The 17013-nt window shown below is 46.5% G+C and overlaps 1 protein-coding gene across 2 annotated transcripts in view; it reads left to right on the top strand.

The window, feature by feature from the left end:
• The window catches only part of KIAA0895L (KIAA0895 like), a 47244-nt gene continuing 30231 nt past the window's right edge, over window positions 1-17013 (top strand). Inside the window, exons 1-3 of one of the 2 annotated variants that reach the window (XM_044987888.1) lie at window positions 1-33; window positions 1457-2095; window positions 13166-13309. In XM_044987888.1, coding sequence (XP_044843823.1) covers window positions 1526-2095; window positions 13166-13309 — 714 coding nt within the window. In that variant the 5' untranslated portion in view covers window positions 1-33; window positions 1457-1525. Of the gene's footprint in view, window positions 34-1292; window positions 1312-1456; window positions 2096-13165; window positions 13310-17013 lie in introns of those variants that run through there. The other variant, XM_044987887.1, reaches the window with a different exon arrangement.

The following is a 17013-nucleotide window of genomic DNA, read 5'->3' as shown; positions in this document are numbered from 1 at the left end:
GGATGTCGGACGGCTGCGCGAGGCCTGGCCGGGGTGAGACGCGGGGCCGGGCTGTGAGCGGGGCGGGGGGTGGTGGGGCCGGGCTGTGACCCGGGGCCGGACCGAGTCTCGCTCCCACCCGGGCCGCTGCCCCAGCCCGTCCCCCGCGCGGTGGGCGCGGCCGGCTCCGTGCGCGGGAGGAGGCGGGGGGCGGGCGTGGCCGGGGGCCGCGCGCTGTGGCGCCCCCTGGCGGGAGGGGGAGGCTGAGGCGGGGCACAGAGGGCCTGGGGGCGGGGCCTGTGGTCTCGGGGCGGGTCCGCGCGGGCCCCGGCAAGCACGTGACAGGCCTTTGTGCCTCGCGCCGCCCCTCAGCGCTCCCGCCGCCCCCCCGCAGCGCCCCCTGCCGTCCCCGCCCCACGGGCGTTCCCCTCCCCCCAGGCCCGTCTGCCAGGCCTGCCCTGCCCCCCCATTACACCAGCCTGCGCCCAGGGGGCTGCCCCAGCCCCCACCCACAGGCTTAAGAACTACACGCGTGGGACGGTGCCGGGAAAGACTTTATCGTGAGGGGAGGGGGGGGGAGCATTAAGGTTCCTCGGGCAAACTTCATTCTGGCCTTGCCTGACCTTTGATTGCTGACAGCATGGCCTGACCATCCTGTCCTGACTTGATTCACCCTAACATTTTGCACACCTCCATCATCACAAAAACCCCTCCACCCTCCAGTACCGCTTCACAGGCTGTTCTCCTAGCAGCAGCTGCCTGATCCGCTTCCCAGCATACTTTAGGCTACTCTTTTCCTGGGCAAAGTACAAAATGAGTGGCAGCAGGACCATTCTGTGAAAGAAGCAGCAGTTCCTCAGTCCACTTGCTGCCCCAAGTGTCCATGCAGCCTGAGTGAGGGATGTTAGTTACCCATTGTGCAAGAAAACAAGACTGGGAAATGCCCTTTCAGTGCTATAGTTCCAGTGGCACATATGCAAGGCATGCATTGCATGCCCCAGGAAAGCTGTGCCTGTGGGATGACTGTGTCTGGCTCCTGAATGTGCATGGAAGATGCCGTTTTGTAGAAAAGAACAGTGTCCTCCACATAGCGTGGCCCTCGCATGCACCATATGTGCAATGTAACATTGCATGGAGAATGCTTGTTTGCATACACGTGCAGAATTGCATGCCTGGCTAAAAATGTAATTAGAGAGACAAGATGGGTGAGGTAATATCTTGTATTGGATCAGCTTCTGTTGGTGAGGGAAAGACAATCTTCAGAGCTTACCCAGAGCTCTTCTTCAGGGGTTACTGAACTTCTGGATGTGGGGAATTTACCTGCAGATGTAGGTAAGAGTCAACCTACTCGGGAAGAAGAGAGGTATTTTTTCCTCATAACTATGGTGTCATCATAGTTACAACATCCTGGTGTCTAGGAGACTTCTCTTTTGAGGTTATTTGTGTAGTTCCTGCATCTCTTTGTGTGTCTCTGTAGGTACAAGGCTGAGATGAGAGGAGAGCGCCTGGTTTGATGTAATCTCGACAAGGATTTTGGTCAAGGAAGATGGTGCTGGACTCGGGGACGCAGTCGTATGAGCGGCATCGCAATGTCCTGAGTGCCAGCCCCCAGCGTGAGAGGGGTGGGAAAAAGTTCTCTGAACACAATGGGCTGCGACTCTATTCCTACCTCTCCCCTTCGCCATCTCCAGATTCAGACCCTACCCACCTGGGCCAAAGGCTCAAAACACCTACCAGGCTCAAGTGCTCCAAGGTCTCAGAAGCAAGGCCTGAGGTCAGGCGGCTGTCAGAAACCTGCTCTGCCTGCCCAAGCCCCTGCAGCTGGATGCGCCGTAGCGAGAGCACCTGCACTGTGAATAGTAGTGGCCGGGCACGTGCACAAATCCGCAGTGCAGCTTCCCTGCCTCATATTGCCAGGCCAAAGGCTGAGGAGATCAGCGTCAGCAGGAAGAGTCCTTGCCTGCTGGTGGCCCTTAGGCCATTGAATGTTGACAAGGAGAGAGAGAAGTTCTTCCAGTCTTGTTATACCTACAACCCACAGTTTGAGTATGAGGAGCCTGTCCCCACGGCTGTGCTGGAGAAATACAGAGATGCATCAGACCAGTTCATTACACAGGTAAATACCAGTCCCTTGAGCACCCCTCCCACAGGCAGGTTGGCTCATTACCCTAAGGGACGGACACACAAACCCACCCACCCCTTACAGCAAAACGCCAGACTGTCTTCTTGCCCTGAGACTAAAGCCACCACACAGCAAGGGGCCAGATTAGGTCAATACCCAGGGGATAACCCTCTCCCCTGTCTAGCAAGGAGGTGGGCTGGTTTGACACCTGGGAGATAGCTTTCCCCTAGGTAAAGCCAGGGCTGGAACCAGGGAATAATGCTCCTCCAGCATTGGTGGGGGAGGGGATATCCTTCTGTCAGAGCAATTCCCTGAGTCTATCACATACTGCAACAGTTAAATAATCGTTTGACTGGTTTTCTGGAACATGTCTTCATTTGAAGGGCCCATCCTAAGGCTTTGTCTAAATTGGCAAGTGAAAAACAAAACTTTTGTGAGAGGTGTTAAAAAAACCACACACCCCCGAAAGACAAAAGTTTTGCCGGCGACAAGCGGTTTGAATAGCATTTTGTCGGCAGGAGAGCTAATGTGCCGCTTGTCAAGAGTGGAAGTTTTTTGTCCTCCCGACAAACAGCGGGTGCACTGCATGCTTTTTAGCAGCACAGCTGTGTTGCTAAAAGCTGCGTAATGTAGCCATAGCCCAAGAAACCCGCCTTATTGAATAGAATAATTGATGCCCTCGTTTTTATATTTCAGATATTTCTGTTCCGTCTCCAAGCTTGTTGGGCTGTGTCTTGTCCAGAGTGCTCTTGTACACTGATGCATAGTGGTCATTACCCCACATTGTAGATTGCAAAAAGTTGGTATGTTAGAATAAATAAAATGGAAAAAAGAAAGGATACATTGGTGTGAAACTGTATGAGCCCAAAATTTCAAATTCAGAATTAAAGCAGCTAGAACAACATTAACTCTGAGTTTGAGCTTATGTTTTATGGAGCAACTGCTAATCCCTCCATAGTTAAGACTGCACCGTGTTTCTTGTTTAAAGCAGAATTTTGAATCTTCTCTAAAATCTACATGCAGTCGGATTAGGCTGGAAAATTGCAATTATTTTTTATTGGATCAACAACTGTTGGTGAGGGAACAAGCTTTGAAGCTTACAAAGAGCTCTCCTCCAGGTCTTTGAAAGGTACTCCCAGTGTCCCAGCTAAATGTAAAATGGAACAGATTGCTTAGCATAAGTAGTTAGCACATATTCTAAGGGACCATTCAAGGTAGTATTAACACTTCTGCAATCATAGGACAAAAAGAGAGGGTTAGTCGGTTACAAATCGTTGTGATAAGTCATAAATCCAGTGTCTCTTTTCAGTACATGATTGTTAGTGTCTAGCACAGAGGTGGACAAACTAGGGCCCGCAGGCCCGTCCTGCCTGGCCCTTGAGCTCCCGGCCGGGGAGGCTAGCCCCCAGTCCCTCTCCTGCTGCCCCCTCTCCCCCATAGCCTCAACTCACCATGCTGCCAGTGCTCTGGGCGGCGGGGCTGCGAGCTCCTGCCGGGCAGAGTGGCTGTGAGAGCTGCCGGCTTGCCCCGGTGCTTTAGACTGCGCGGCGGCGTGGCTGGCTCCAGCCAGGTGGTGCGGCTGCCAGTCCTGGTGCTCTGAACAGCATGGTAAGGGGTGTCGGAGAAAAACTTAGTTCTCGCTTTTTGTTTGGGTGCAGCAAAATCAAATACTTTATTATTTCTCCAGTAATTACAATGGAGGGAGAGAGTGCCATAGGACACAGGGTCACCCCAGTCCCGGACAGGTCTCTCAACTGGTAAACAATTACATCAAGCCTTTATACCTTTGTTACAGACAATTTCTTGCAATAATACAGACGGTAAAAAGCAACAAATACATTTTGTTTATACATAAGCTTTTCTGCTATCTTATTTGTCTCACTACTAGAAAAAAGCAAGACTGCATATTGCAAGGTCGTAATAACTTTCACACAGTTCACTCTGTCTTACATTATCTTGCTTCTACAAATCTCACGTCATTAGGGTCACAGCTAGCCTAACTCATACTAACTAACATTCATTAAGATCTCTTCAAATCCTTGTTAATTATTAATTGGCTTCCACAGGGGGCAGGGAGCAGTGGGGGTTGGATAAGGGGCCAGAGGGTCCCAGGGGGCAGTCAGGGGACAGGGAGCAGGAGGCGTTGGATGGGAGTGGGGTCCCGGGGGGATGGTATGAGGTGTGGGGTCCCGGGATGGGTCGGAGGTTCTGAGGGGGGCAGCCAGAGGGTGGGAAGTGGGAGGGGTGGATGGGGGCGGGGGCCAGGCTGTTTGGGGGGGCACAGCCTTCCCTACCCGGCCCTCCATACAGTTTTGGAACCCCGATGTGGCCATCAGGCCAAAAAGTTTGCCCACTCCTGGTCTAGCAGAGTTATGAATTTATGCTTCTAGGCTCATCATTTGAAAGTGATTGGCAGGTTTCCTTTGAGGATGAGTACTCATGGGTCAGACTAAGGCCTGGGGGGTGGGAGAGGGATAGCGTAGCTGAAGTTGACGTATCTTGTTTCAACTTACCTCCCGTCCTCATGGCACGGGATCGACGGCCACGGCTCCCCCGTCGACTCCACTTCCACCTCTCGCCCTGGTGGAGTTCCGGAGTCGATGGGGAGCGCGTTCCGGATCGGCAGGTAGTGTGGATGTACCCATAGAGTGATTGCTTTGTGAAAGGTGTTCACCCACAGGTGACAGGGTGTTTTGTCTTTTATCATTTTCCTGTGTGAGTTCATGAAGAGTATAATGAGTGTTTGGTTTCACACATACAGTTGTTTGTGGGGCATTGAGTGCACTGGATGGTGTACCCCACATGTTGTGACAGGCATGTGCAGGGCCCACGGATCTTGAAAGGTGTGTTGTGAGGGTGTTGATCATTGTAGCAGTGATGATTTGTCTGCAGGTTTTGCAACTGTTGTTCTGGGAGCGTCTGGTGCTGCTTTGAGTTGGTGTGTTCTGGTCTGTGAGGAGCTTGGAGGGTTGGTGTTGTTTGAAGGCCAGAAGTATGAATTCAGGATTCTTCCTTTCAGGATGGGGTCCCCATCAAGGATGGGTTATAGTTGTTTGATAATATCCTGTATAGGTTCCAGTGTGGGGTGGTAGGTGACAACTAGGGGTGTGTGGTTGGAAGGGGTTTTATTTCTGTACCGAAGCAGGTTCTCTCAAGGTATTCAGATGGCCCATTCCAGGATGCAATCTACTTCTCTGGTGGAGCATACTTGTTTGATGAAGGTGATTTTAAGTGTGTTAGGGTGTATATTCCAGACTTTCTCCTTGGAGCATATTCTGTGGTATCTTAGCAACTGTCCGTAGGTAAGATTTCTTGGTGTATTTGGGGATCAGTGAAGGTAAGTGTGGTGATCTGTGGGTTTCTTGTATATAATTGTCTGTAGGGTTCGATTGTTGAAGCTGGTGGGGGTGTCCAGGAAGTTGATGCTGGTGTGGAAATGTTCCAGAGAGAGTTTAATGGACTGGCGGTGATTGTCAGAATTGTGATGGAAATAATGAGCGAGTTTAAGCCATCTGTCCAGAGGATGAAAATATCATCAATGTGTCTCAGGTATATCATTGGTTTCATGGTGCATTTGTCCAGAAATTCTTCCTCAAGAAGAACCCAAGAAGAGGTTGATATATTGGGGAGCCATCCTAGTACTCATGGCTGTTCCCCTGGTTTTGACAAAGTGTTTGTTGAATGTAAAATTGTTATGGGTTAGGATGAAATAGATGAGTTTGGCCATGTATCTGGGGTGCTATCTGAGGGATGTCCATTGTCTTGTAAATGTTTGAGGCAGGCAGCGATGCTGTCATTTTGAGGGATGCTGGTATTTAGGGAAGTGGCATTCATGGTGGCGAGGATGGTGTTCTGAGGGAGGCTGTTAATGTTGTGAAGTTTGTGGAGGAAGTCATTTGTGTCTTGGAGGAAGTTGGTCTTTTGTGTGGTGAATGGTCAAGATGATTTTTGTGAGTTCTGATATGCCTCCAGTAAGATATGATGTGCCTGTCTGGGTTCCCTTGTTTGTGTATCTGCTACTGCAATACAAATAATAAATAAGAACTCCTTACTTGATATGGGGAGTGATTGCTGCTGGCTGACAGATCACACTGCACACAAGTTACCTCTCCTACTGTTTCCAGTGGCACAGTCGCTGTTAAAGACTAACCATGCATTAGGGGATTTCTTACAATGATTTCTGTGTAGTTTAAGTAAACATGCTCGGCTCCCAGAAGAATGAATGGTGCATCTAGGAGCTGGAGGGAGATGTGTTTGTCTTGTGTGTGAAACAGCACCTTAACAGTGCTGCTTTTGTACGCAGAGCACTAAGTTTGGGGGTTGTTTTTTCTTATCTCTTTGGGGAAAGATATTAAGAGCAGAAGGCTCCGCTGGGTGGTAACAACCTTAACTCTGCTATTTTTTCTCAGTGAATATTCTAGCAGCTGATGGTTGTGACCTGCTATAGTTAAGGTTGTATAACAGTTTTCAGCCTAGCCTCCTGTTTCGATTGCTTGTAACTTTCTGAAACTTTCACTTTATGGGATGAAATTTTCTAGGCTTGATCTCTACCACAGGTGGTCATTGAGTATATAAGTTTGAGCGAATAACATTCAATCATTTGAATGAGAGGAGACTGAGGTAAAAATGTGCTGTGTACATGTACGCACACACACACTCTTAACTTTCTGTGTGCCTTAGTGCTGAGATGGCTGGGGATCAAGGGCTGATAATTGATATGCAAATAGCCCTCCCTAAAAGAGAGGTTAAGTGTTCCTGTGAGAACTGATTGCAAATTGACCAAGTTATGAGGATTTGAAAATGTATACTTTGTATCTGAAATACAATTAATACCTCTTTCAGAGCAGTGTTCAGAAGATAAGTGTTTGCATTGCGCACATGTAATTACAAACTATAGTCCCTGGAATCACCCAGAACCTGTAAAGACTAATTTCCAAAAGGTTAAGGGCCATCTAGGTTCTAGTGAAAGGAGGGCAACAGTGGCTTCTGAGTTCTTTCCCACACTATCTCATAGTCCAGGAGGCCATGCAGTGGTCTGGGATCCAGGAAGTCCTGAGATCTATTCTTCCTTCTTATGAACTGCAATACTGGATCAGACCATCTAGTCTGGCATCCTGTCTCAAACAATGGCCAGCTCCAGGTACTTCAGAGGAAGAAGGTGGAAGAAACTCTATAACAATAGATAATTATGTAATCTGCACATAAGAGACATTTCTTCCCAACTCAGAGCAGTTAGTGCATGATCTATAGGCTGAAGCAGGGTGGGTTTGATTCCTAAATATTATTAGATCTGTCTGCTCTAACTGTGGATGTTTTTGTTATACATATCTCATCCTCTTTGAATCTCCTGCCAACAAAGAGCGGCTGCACTGCGCACCTTTAAGCGGCACGGCTGTGTTGCTGAAATGTGTGCAGTGTAGATATTGCCTAAACCAGTGGTCCCCAATCTTTTTCGTCTGGCGGGCCCAGACGACGAGCCACGGAGGACTGTGGCGGCGGACGAGCATCCACTGAAATGCCGCCAACAAGTGGTGTCATCCAGAGGCATCGCCGCTGAAATGCCTCCGAAATTTGGCGGCATTTCGGTGGATGTTCGTCTGCCGGCCAGTACGTGGGTGCACTTACACGCCCTGGCAGGTGCCATGACACCCACAGACACTGTGTTGGGGACCCCTGGCCTAAACTAATAAGCCCCAGTCTTTTCTGTCTTCCTTATACAGACAACTTTTCAGCCTCTCGTCATTTCCACCACTCCTATTTCTGCTATAGCTTTGTGACAGGGAGACCAGAGTGAGCACAGTATCCCAAGGGAGGAAGTGTTGATTTATGACATGGTATTGTGAGATCTTCAGTTTTATTTTCTCTCATTCTTCCTGCATCTAAATGTTTTGTTTGCTTCTTTTGACTGATGCTGCAGATTGAGCTGTTTGCAGTGACACACAAGTCTCTTTCCTGGATGATTACCGTTAACTTACAACCCAGTAAAGTGTATGAATAATTCAGATTATTCCATCCAATGCGCATAACTTTTCATTGTAAGACTGAATTTTAAGTGTTCAATTCAATCTGAATTTTCTAGTCTTGACTGACCTATATTCCTTTGTTATCTGAAACATTAGCCACCTCACTGCTCTCCCGTTATTCCAGATAATAAATATTAAACACCTGTTCTAGTACAGAACCTTGAGATATCCTAGTGATCACTTTCAGTATTGAAAATTGACCATCTGTTCCTACTCCTGAGAATCTTTGTCACTCAGCCAAGTTCTTAAGCATGAGTAGTTGCCTCTCACCTCGTGACTATGTAATTTGCTTCTTTGTCAGTTTTTTTTATATCATGTAAACTGGTTCTTTATTCACACAACAAAAGTAAAAATAGTTCAGACACAGACTGTCATTTGCAGCTGAAGCTGTGCCATCTCTACCATGTGTTATTTATGTGGTTTTGTAATTCTCTTTACGTGTAGTGTTAACCAGTTTTCCTTGCACTGAATTAAGGTTCCCAAGCCTATAATTCATAGGATCTCCTCCAGTACTATTTTTCAAGATAGGTATAATGTTTGTTCCCCTGCAGTTTTCTGGTATAAGCTGCTGGTTTTTAGGAGATTGCATATTTTTGGTAGTACCTCAGAAGCTAATTCCGCTTTCCTGGATTAATACCGTCTAGTCCTGGTGATTTGCTGCTCTGTAATTTTTGTTTCAGAACCTTCTCTTTTGATAACTTAATATTTATTACTTAAAAAGAATAGGTAACTCCCCAACATACAAAACTACTCAAGATAGTTAAGTCCCAGGCAGACTGCGAAGAGGTACGAAAGGATCTCTCAAAATTAGGTGATTGGGCAACAAAATGGCAGATAAAATTCAGTGTTGATAAATGCAAAGTAATGCACATTGGAAAACATAATCCCAACTCTACATATAAAATAATGGGGTCTGAATTAGCTGTTACCACTCAAGAAAGAGATTTTTGGATTGTGGATAGTTCTCTGAAAACATCCACTCAATGGATGCAGCAGCAATCAAAAAAGTGAACAGAATGTTGGGCATTGTTAAGAAAGAGATAATTTCTGTTTTATTATCTATCATATTGCCTCCATATAAATCCATGGTACGCCCACATCTTGAATACAGTGTGCAGATGTGGTTGCCCCATCTCAAAAAAGATATATTGGAATTGGAAAAGGTTCAGAAAAGGGCAACAAAAATTATTAGGGGTATAGAACAGCTTCCGTATGAGGAGAGATTAATAAGATTGAGACTTTTCAGCTTGGAAAAGAGACGACTAAGGGGAGATATGACTGAGGTCTATAAAATCATGACTGGTGTAGAGAAAGTAAATAAGGAAGTGTTATTTACTTCTTCTCATAACACAAGAACTAGGGGTCACCAAATGAAATTAATAGCCAGCATGTTTAAAACAAATAAAAGGAAGTATTTCTTCACACAACACACAGTCAACCTGTGGAACTCTTTGCCATAGGATGTTGCGAAGGCCAAGACTATAACAGGGTTCAAAAAAGAACTAGATAAATTCATGGAGCATAGGTCCATCAATGGCTGTTAGCCAGAATGGGCTGGGATAGTGTCCCTAGCCTTTGTTTGCCAGAGGCTGGGAATGAGCAACAGGGAAAGGATCATTTGATGATTACCTGTTCTGTTCATTCCCTCTGAAGCACCCAGCATCGGCGACTGTTGGAAGATAGGATGCTGGGCTAGATGGACCTTTGGTCTGACCCAGTATCGCCGTTCTTATGTTCTTAATGTCATCTATGGTGAAGACTGATGCAAATAAATCCTTTAGCTTGTCTGCAATGTTCCTACCCGCTTAATTGCTTTCTTTACCTCTGGTGGTCAACAGGACTTCTTGCTTCTAATACACTTCAAGAATTTCTTGTTCTTATGTCGCTGGGTGTTTGCTCTTCAAATTCCCTATTATTCCTCTGACTTTCCATTTTAACTGTTATAGTCTATGTTCTCTTTATCCATTGCTTCCCTTGGGCTGGATATCCACTGTTAGAGGGTAACCTCTTTGGCTCAGATAACCTCTCTAACCTTACCAATTAAGCATGTCGTTTATTCTTCTCTTGCCTCCTTTTCAGTGAGAGCTCCGCATGCCTCTTGTGGTTATGGTTGTAGAATTCGTTTACATGCTCAAACCGTGATTTTTTTAATTCCTTCCTTTTGGCTTAAAAAGGAGAACCACAGCTAGTCAATCGGATCATACATTACATCTTCCTAAAGTTTTACGATCCCTTCCCCTAGGATGTTGATTTTACTGATAGTTAAAGAAATATGCAGTCCTGTATGTTGCTTAGGACTAATGGAAGAATAGCCTCTCCTCTTCTGGTGTAAAGCTAGCTGTTCCAAGAACCAATGATTTGTAATGGTGAGCGGTTGCTTCTTTAATTCTTGTTCCATTGTGACAGACGTGACACGTATGCAGAACTGAAGTCACCCATTATCGCTGCATTGTTGGAGATAGTTGCCTCTCTGGTCTCCTACAACATTATGCTTTCCCTTTTCCTCATCAGGAGGCCACTAGTATATGTGTACACCTCTACCCCAATTTAATGCGCCCCAATATAACATGAATTCGGATACAACGCGGTAAAGCAGCGCTCGGGGGGGCTGCGCTCTCCGGTGGATCAAAGCAAGTTAGATATAAAATGGTTTCACCTATAACGCAGTAAGATTTTTTGGCTCCCGAGGACAGTGTTATATTGGGGTAGAGGTGTATTGTTAGGACTTGGGGTTGGTAGGTCCTGTCAGTTCAAAACATTTCTTTTTCATTTCTATGAAATCTGCTAGGTGCTGCTCCCCACCTCTGACCTGACCTGTCCTTCCTGTATAGTTTAGGGTTCCACTGGCTGGCCTTAATCATTGTCTGCAGTTCAAACCTCTTCCCTGGGAGGCTGGCAAAATAAGCTGCTTACGCTTTTCAGATGAAGTAGTAACTGAGGCACAAAGGTTAAGACCAACACTTTTAAAAATGGCCACTAATTGGGGGTCCTTCACTATTTAGGTAGCCAATTGTAACAGCTTGGGCCTGATTTTTTTCAGAGTTACTGAACAATCATAGTTCTCATTGACTTCAGCTGGAGTTGTGGGTGCTTGGCACTTCCAGAAATCAGGTCCCAGGTAGACACCTTGGGTACATCTACACTGATATGGGCTCGCAGGGCTGGTGCTACAAGGCTATTTTAGCAGCGTTTCAGAGCCTGGTCTCTAGCCCACGTGGGAACCCGGGATGGGGAGAGGGTCTCAGAACCCAGGTTCCCACTTGAGCGGGAATGAATAAACATCTATTTTTAGCCTCAGAGTGTGAGCCCCACAAGGCCAAGTGTGCTGCTCAGGCTCTGAGACTTGTTGCTGTGGGGTTTGTTTTGCAGTGCAGACATATCCTTGAGACCGAGTTAGACTCTGAACGTTAGCAGCCTTGTGGCCTGTGGTTTGCACGAGATCACACAAAGTTTATGGCAGATCTGAGAACAGAACCAAGATCACTGCATTAATAGACCCACAGCTGATCCACCGGATAACATTGCTTGAGCAAAAGCACTTCGCATGTGGGTGGTTGGATATGCTGTCTGTAAAGTGGGGCTATTTGTGTCTGTTTGTCAACTGCTTTGAGATCTACAAGTGGGAGAGCTAAGTGTGAAGGGCGTGGGGCTGATCTGTAATAACTTCTCAATACTACAAATGAGCTGAAACAATGAGGAGTACTTGTGGCACCTGACTAACAAATGTATTTGGGCATAAGCTTTTGTGGGCTAAAGCCCACTTCATCACATGCAGGGAGAATCATAGAATATCAGGATTGGAAGGGACCTCAGGAGGTATCTAGTCCAACCCCCTGCTCAAAGTAGGTCCAATCCCCAGACAGATTTTTACGCCAGTTCCCTAAGTGGCCCCCTCAAGGATTGAGCTCATAAGCCTGGGTTTAGTAGGCTAATGCTCAAACCACTGAGATATTCCTTTCCCCCCCCCAATACCTACACTCTCCTGATTGCAGTAGAGTGGAAAATACAGTAGGCAGAAATATACACACAGTACATGAAAAGATGGGAGTTGCCTTACCAAGTGGGGGGTCAGTTCTAACACGGCTACCACTCTGAAACCTGTCCCAGATGAGCTGGTTATTGGGAGAGTTACTGTAGGACTATATTGAGTGATTGGATTGTGCACTGTGTGCTTGAGTGGACTTAATTTAATAGTGGAGCAGGGCTGTTAGGAAACTAGCAGGAAGGCAACCTCCTGGTAAGCATTTCCTAAATAACCTCCTGGTAAGCATTTCAAGGGGGCTAAAAAATGATGCCTGTGCTATTAAGCTGTGAAGACGTTATTTCCAAGCACCAGTAAAGTTACGAGTTGTTTGGCCAAGGCTTGGGACTAGCATGTCAGAAGGACACTAAAGTCATGTTCTAGAGTGAGGGGGATGGCAGGTACCACCCATTGTGATGTTTTTTGTCTATTGGCTGCAACAAAATTCCATTTGTGATTGAATTTGTTTTTTGTCTAATGCAGGATGAACCTGAGCCATTTGGAAATTTTTCATGAAAAGATGTAGGGAGGGAGAGGGAGGCCCGTTATAGTCACTAGTCCACTGGTATTAGGCACTCACCGGGGATGTGGGAAACCCAGGTTTAAGTCCCTGCTCTGAATCAGACTTGAACCTGGGTCTCCCTCATCCCAGGTGAGTGCCCTAACCACAGGAGGCTATTGGCTATTCTAGAAGCATGCTTTCTCTCTGGTTTGACCAGAAATTCTTTCCTGGACCTGAGAAACCTTCCAAAAGAATCGACATTTTCTGACCAAAACCCCAAAATGTTGAAAAATTCCCAACCAACTCTTATCTATCTGTTATTCCTTTATCAGATAACATACAAAAATATATACAATGTCTTTGTGTATCAAAAGCGGTCAGCCATTTGATTCTTTTATCAGGTATTCCTTTAACTGGGCGTAGCCCGAGGAAATCTGTGTATAGCTATGGAGGCTGCACTTGAAACTGTAGGAGGTGGCTTGGGGAAAGACTAACTCTCTTTTATGTGTGTGTGGCAGGCAACTGGGATCATTCACGCTGTCCTGGAGAAGTACGGCTCTTATGAGCGCTTTGAAGTGGCCACTGGTGGAAGAGTGCTGAGCAAGTGCCAAATCTGGTCTATTATCCGGAAGTACATGCAGAAGGAGGGCTGTGTGGGAGAGGTAATAATTGTCTTCATTTTGTTTATGAAGCACCTTCACCACAACCACTGCTAACACAGATCAGTAGGGATAACAGAGAAAAGAAGAGTTGGACTCAGAAGTATGATGTATACCAGGGGTTGGCAGCCTATGACACGCATGCCAAAGGTGGCACGTGAGCCGATTTTTGATGGTACACAGCGCGGGCTGAGCCGCTCAGCCCACCGCCGCTCTGGGGTTCCTGCTGCTGGCTTCTGCCAGCCGGGGTCCCGCCACCGGTTCCACTCAGTGCCTGCCACTGGCCTGGATGAAGGAACCCCAGGCTGGCAGTGGGCTGAGACCCCAGCTGGTAAGAGCTGGCGGCCGAAACCCCAGAGCGGAGCGGCCTGAGCCGCTCAGCCCGCCACCACTCTGGGGTTCCCGCTGCTGGCCCCTTGCCAGCCGGGGTCCTGCCGCCGGTCCCTCTTAGCACCAGCTGCTGGCCTGGGTGAAGGAACCCCAGGCTGGCAGCGGGCTGAGACCCCAGCTGGTAAGAGCTGGTGGCTGAAACCCCAGAGCTGGGTGGGCTGACCCGCTCAGCTTGCCACCACTCTGGGGTTCCAGCTGCTGGCCCCTTGCCAGCCAGGGTCCCCGCCGCAGCCCCACTCACCTTGCTTCCGGTTGGAGTTCCAGCGCAGACCCCCTGCCAGACAGGGTCCAGGCTTCCAGCCCTGCTCAGCCCTACCGGCCGCCAGCTCCACTCACCTCAGCTGCCGATCTGGGGTTCCAGCCACTGACCTCCTGCCAGCTGGTTATCAACTTATAACTCAGAAGCCCGTGTGCAGCTTAAAGTATCCAAATACGTGCCAGACATTGGAAAAGCAAGGAAAAGCAAGGGCAAGGATCACACTAAACTGATAAGATCAGCATTTTAATTTAATTTTAAATAAAGCTTCTGAAACATTTTGAAAACCTTGTTTACTTTACATATAACAGTAGTTTGGTTATATATTATAGACATACAGAGACCTTCTAAAAAACGTTAAAATGTATTACCGGCACGTGAAGCCTTAAATTAGAGTGTGTACATGAAGACTCGGCACACCACTGCTGAAAGGTTGCTGACCCCTGATGTATACTGTAACGGGTTGGATCACAGAAACCCCATTGGAAGCTGCCACCTGGTGTGCCAAGACTACTTCTGCCCCTGCTTTCCCTGCCAAGCTCGGGACCCCAGCACCCTGTCTTGCTGAGCCAGGCAAGCCCGTCTGCTCCAACACAGATCCAGGGTCTGAACCGTGTGCCCCAAAGATGCAGACTTAACTGGAAGCAGCTTACAGAAGTGTTCTTGTCTTTAACACTCAGATGCCCAACACCCAATGGGGTCTAAACCCAAATAAATCCGTTTTACCCTGTATAAAGCTTATACAGGGTAAAGTCATGAATTGTTCGTCCTCTATAACACTGATAGAGAGAGATGCACAGCTGTTTGCCCCACCCCCAGGTATTAATACAGACTCTGGGTTAATTAATAAGTAAAAAGTGATTTTATTAAATACAGAAAGTAGGATTTAAGTGGTTCCAAGTAGTAACAGACAGAACAAATTGAATTACTAAGTAAAATAAAATAAAACATGCAAATCTAAGCCTAATACAGTAATAAAATTGAGTACAGATAATCTCACCCTGAAAGATGTTTCAGTACATTTCTTTCACAGACTGGACGCCTTCCTAGTCTGGGCACAATCCCCTTGTTCCAGCTCAGGTGGTAGCTAGGGGATTCCTCATGATGACTCTCCTTCGTTCTGTTCCACCCCTTTATAGATCTTTTGCATAAGGCGGGAATCCTTTGTCCCTCTGGGTTCCTATTCTCCCCTTCTCAATGGAAAAGCACCAGGTTAAAGATGGTTTCCAGTTCAGGTGACATGATCACATTTCACTGTAAGACTCATTACCCACTTGCCAGCACACATGTCTACAGGAAGACTTACAGGTAAAACAGAGCCATCTGCAGTCAATTGCCTTGGTTAATGGGAGTCATCAAGATTCCAAACCACCATTAATGGCCCACACTTTGCATAATTACAATAGACCCTCAGAGTTATTTCATATTTCTAGTTTCAGATACAGGAGTGGTACATTTATACAAAGAGGATGAGCACACTCAGTAGATTATAAGCTTTGTAATGATACCTTACAAGAGACCTTTTGCATGAAGCATATTCCAGTTATATTAGCATATTTTCATAAAATCATATAGAGTGCAACATCACATATACCAACAAAGCCAAAATTAAACATAGCTATTGATTGAGAGGAAGAAATTTGGAACCCATGATTCTTAGAACCCAGCAGTGAGAGTGGGTAAGTAAGTGTGAGCTTGCCACACGAAGTGGCTGCAAACAAATCTGATGTAATTTTGTGCCGCAGGAGCGTCACCTAGAGTAGCAGGGTTTTAATAGCACTTCTCTATATGGCTCTGGTGTCTGCAGCTGGAAATATTGTTTTCACTTCTGAGCACTTCAGAACCAGGAAGATGTTAGCAAACTGTAGCACAAACAGTTCTAGGAATGTGGCACAGGAAAGCCTCAAGGCATTTTGGCGTAAAAGTGATATCCAGAGTGACTACATAAATCATGTTGATTCCAAAACACAGTGTTACCAAGCTGAGTTTTCACCCTTTGTGGACTAAATCCAGTTCCTGTGGAAGCAAGCACCCTTGTCTTGACTACAGTGGAGTTATACCAGAGCACCAATGAGCCCAGTGGCAACTGTAAAACATGTGCAAAAAAAATACACATTTATCTTAGTTTATACAGCTGCTCCTCATATTAAATATGAGAGCCAAAGATCTAACCAAATATAGCCAATACTGGCCCATCTTGAGCTCTGTTCATGGCTCGCAGGGTGCAGAAAGCTGCCCTAAAAGGACTGCTGAGGATTCAGCTAGCGCAGCTCTGTGCCACTCCCTCCTGGCCCCATACCGTAGGGGGCACAGATTCACAGACTTTTAAGGAAGAAGGGACCACTGTGGTCATCTTGTCTGATCTGTATAACACAGGCCAGAGAGGTCCCCTGAATTAATTCCTGTTTTATTCCAGGAATTAAGAATTTCTAAAATTAATTCCTGGAATCAAACATCCAATATTAATTTAAACATTTCTAGTGACAGAGAATCCACCACAGCCCATAGTAAGTTGTTCCAATGCTTAATTACTCTCACTGTTAAAAAACTGAGCCTTGATTTCTAGTCTGGGTTTGTCTGGCTTCAGCTTCCAGCCATTGTTATAACTTTATCTGCTAGATTGAAGAGCCTTCTGTCAAATTTCAGTTCCCTAGGTAGGCACTTAGACTGTAATCAAGTTACCCCTTGACCTCTGTTTGGTAAGCTAAATAGGCTGAGCTCCTTGCCTATTGCTGTGAGGCATGGTTTCCAATCCTTGAATCGTTCTTTTGGGTCTTCTATGAACCCTCTCTAGTTTTTCAACATTCTTCTTGAATTAGGGATACTAGAACTGAACACAGTATTCCAGCAGCAGTCACTCCAGTGCTAAATACAAACGTAAAATAATATCCTTTTTCCTTCTTGAGAGTCCCCTGTTTACACACCCATGATTCACATTAGCTCTTTTGGCCACAGTGTCACACTGGGAACTCACGAGCAGGCACGCACCAGCGATCACCATCAGGGTAAGAGCCCTTTTGGGGCCATTACAGAGCAGGACATATATATATGAGCAGCCCTT

Source organism: Mauremys mutica, chromosome 14 (genome assembly GCF_020497125.1).
Source record: "Mauremys mutica isolate MM-2020 ecotype Southern chromosome 14, ASM2049712v1, whole genome shotgun sequence".
Taxonomy (NCBI): Eukaryota; Metazoa; Chordata; order Testudines; family Geoemydidae; genus Mauremys; species Mauremys mutica.
The sequence above is the reverse complement of the archived record's forward strand: the minus strand, read 5'-3'. Positions and strand labels throughout refer to the sequence as shown.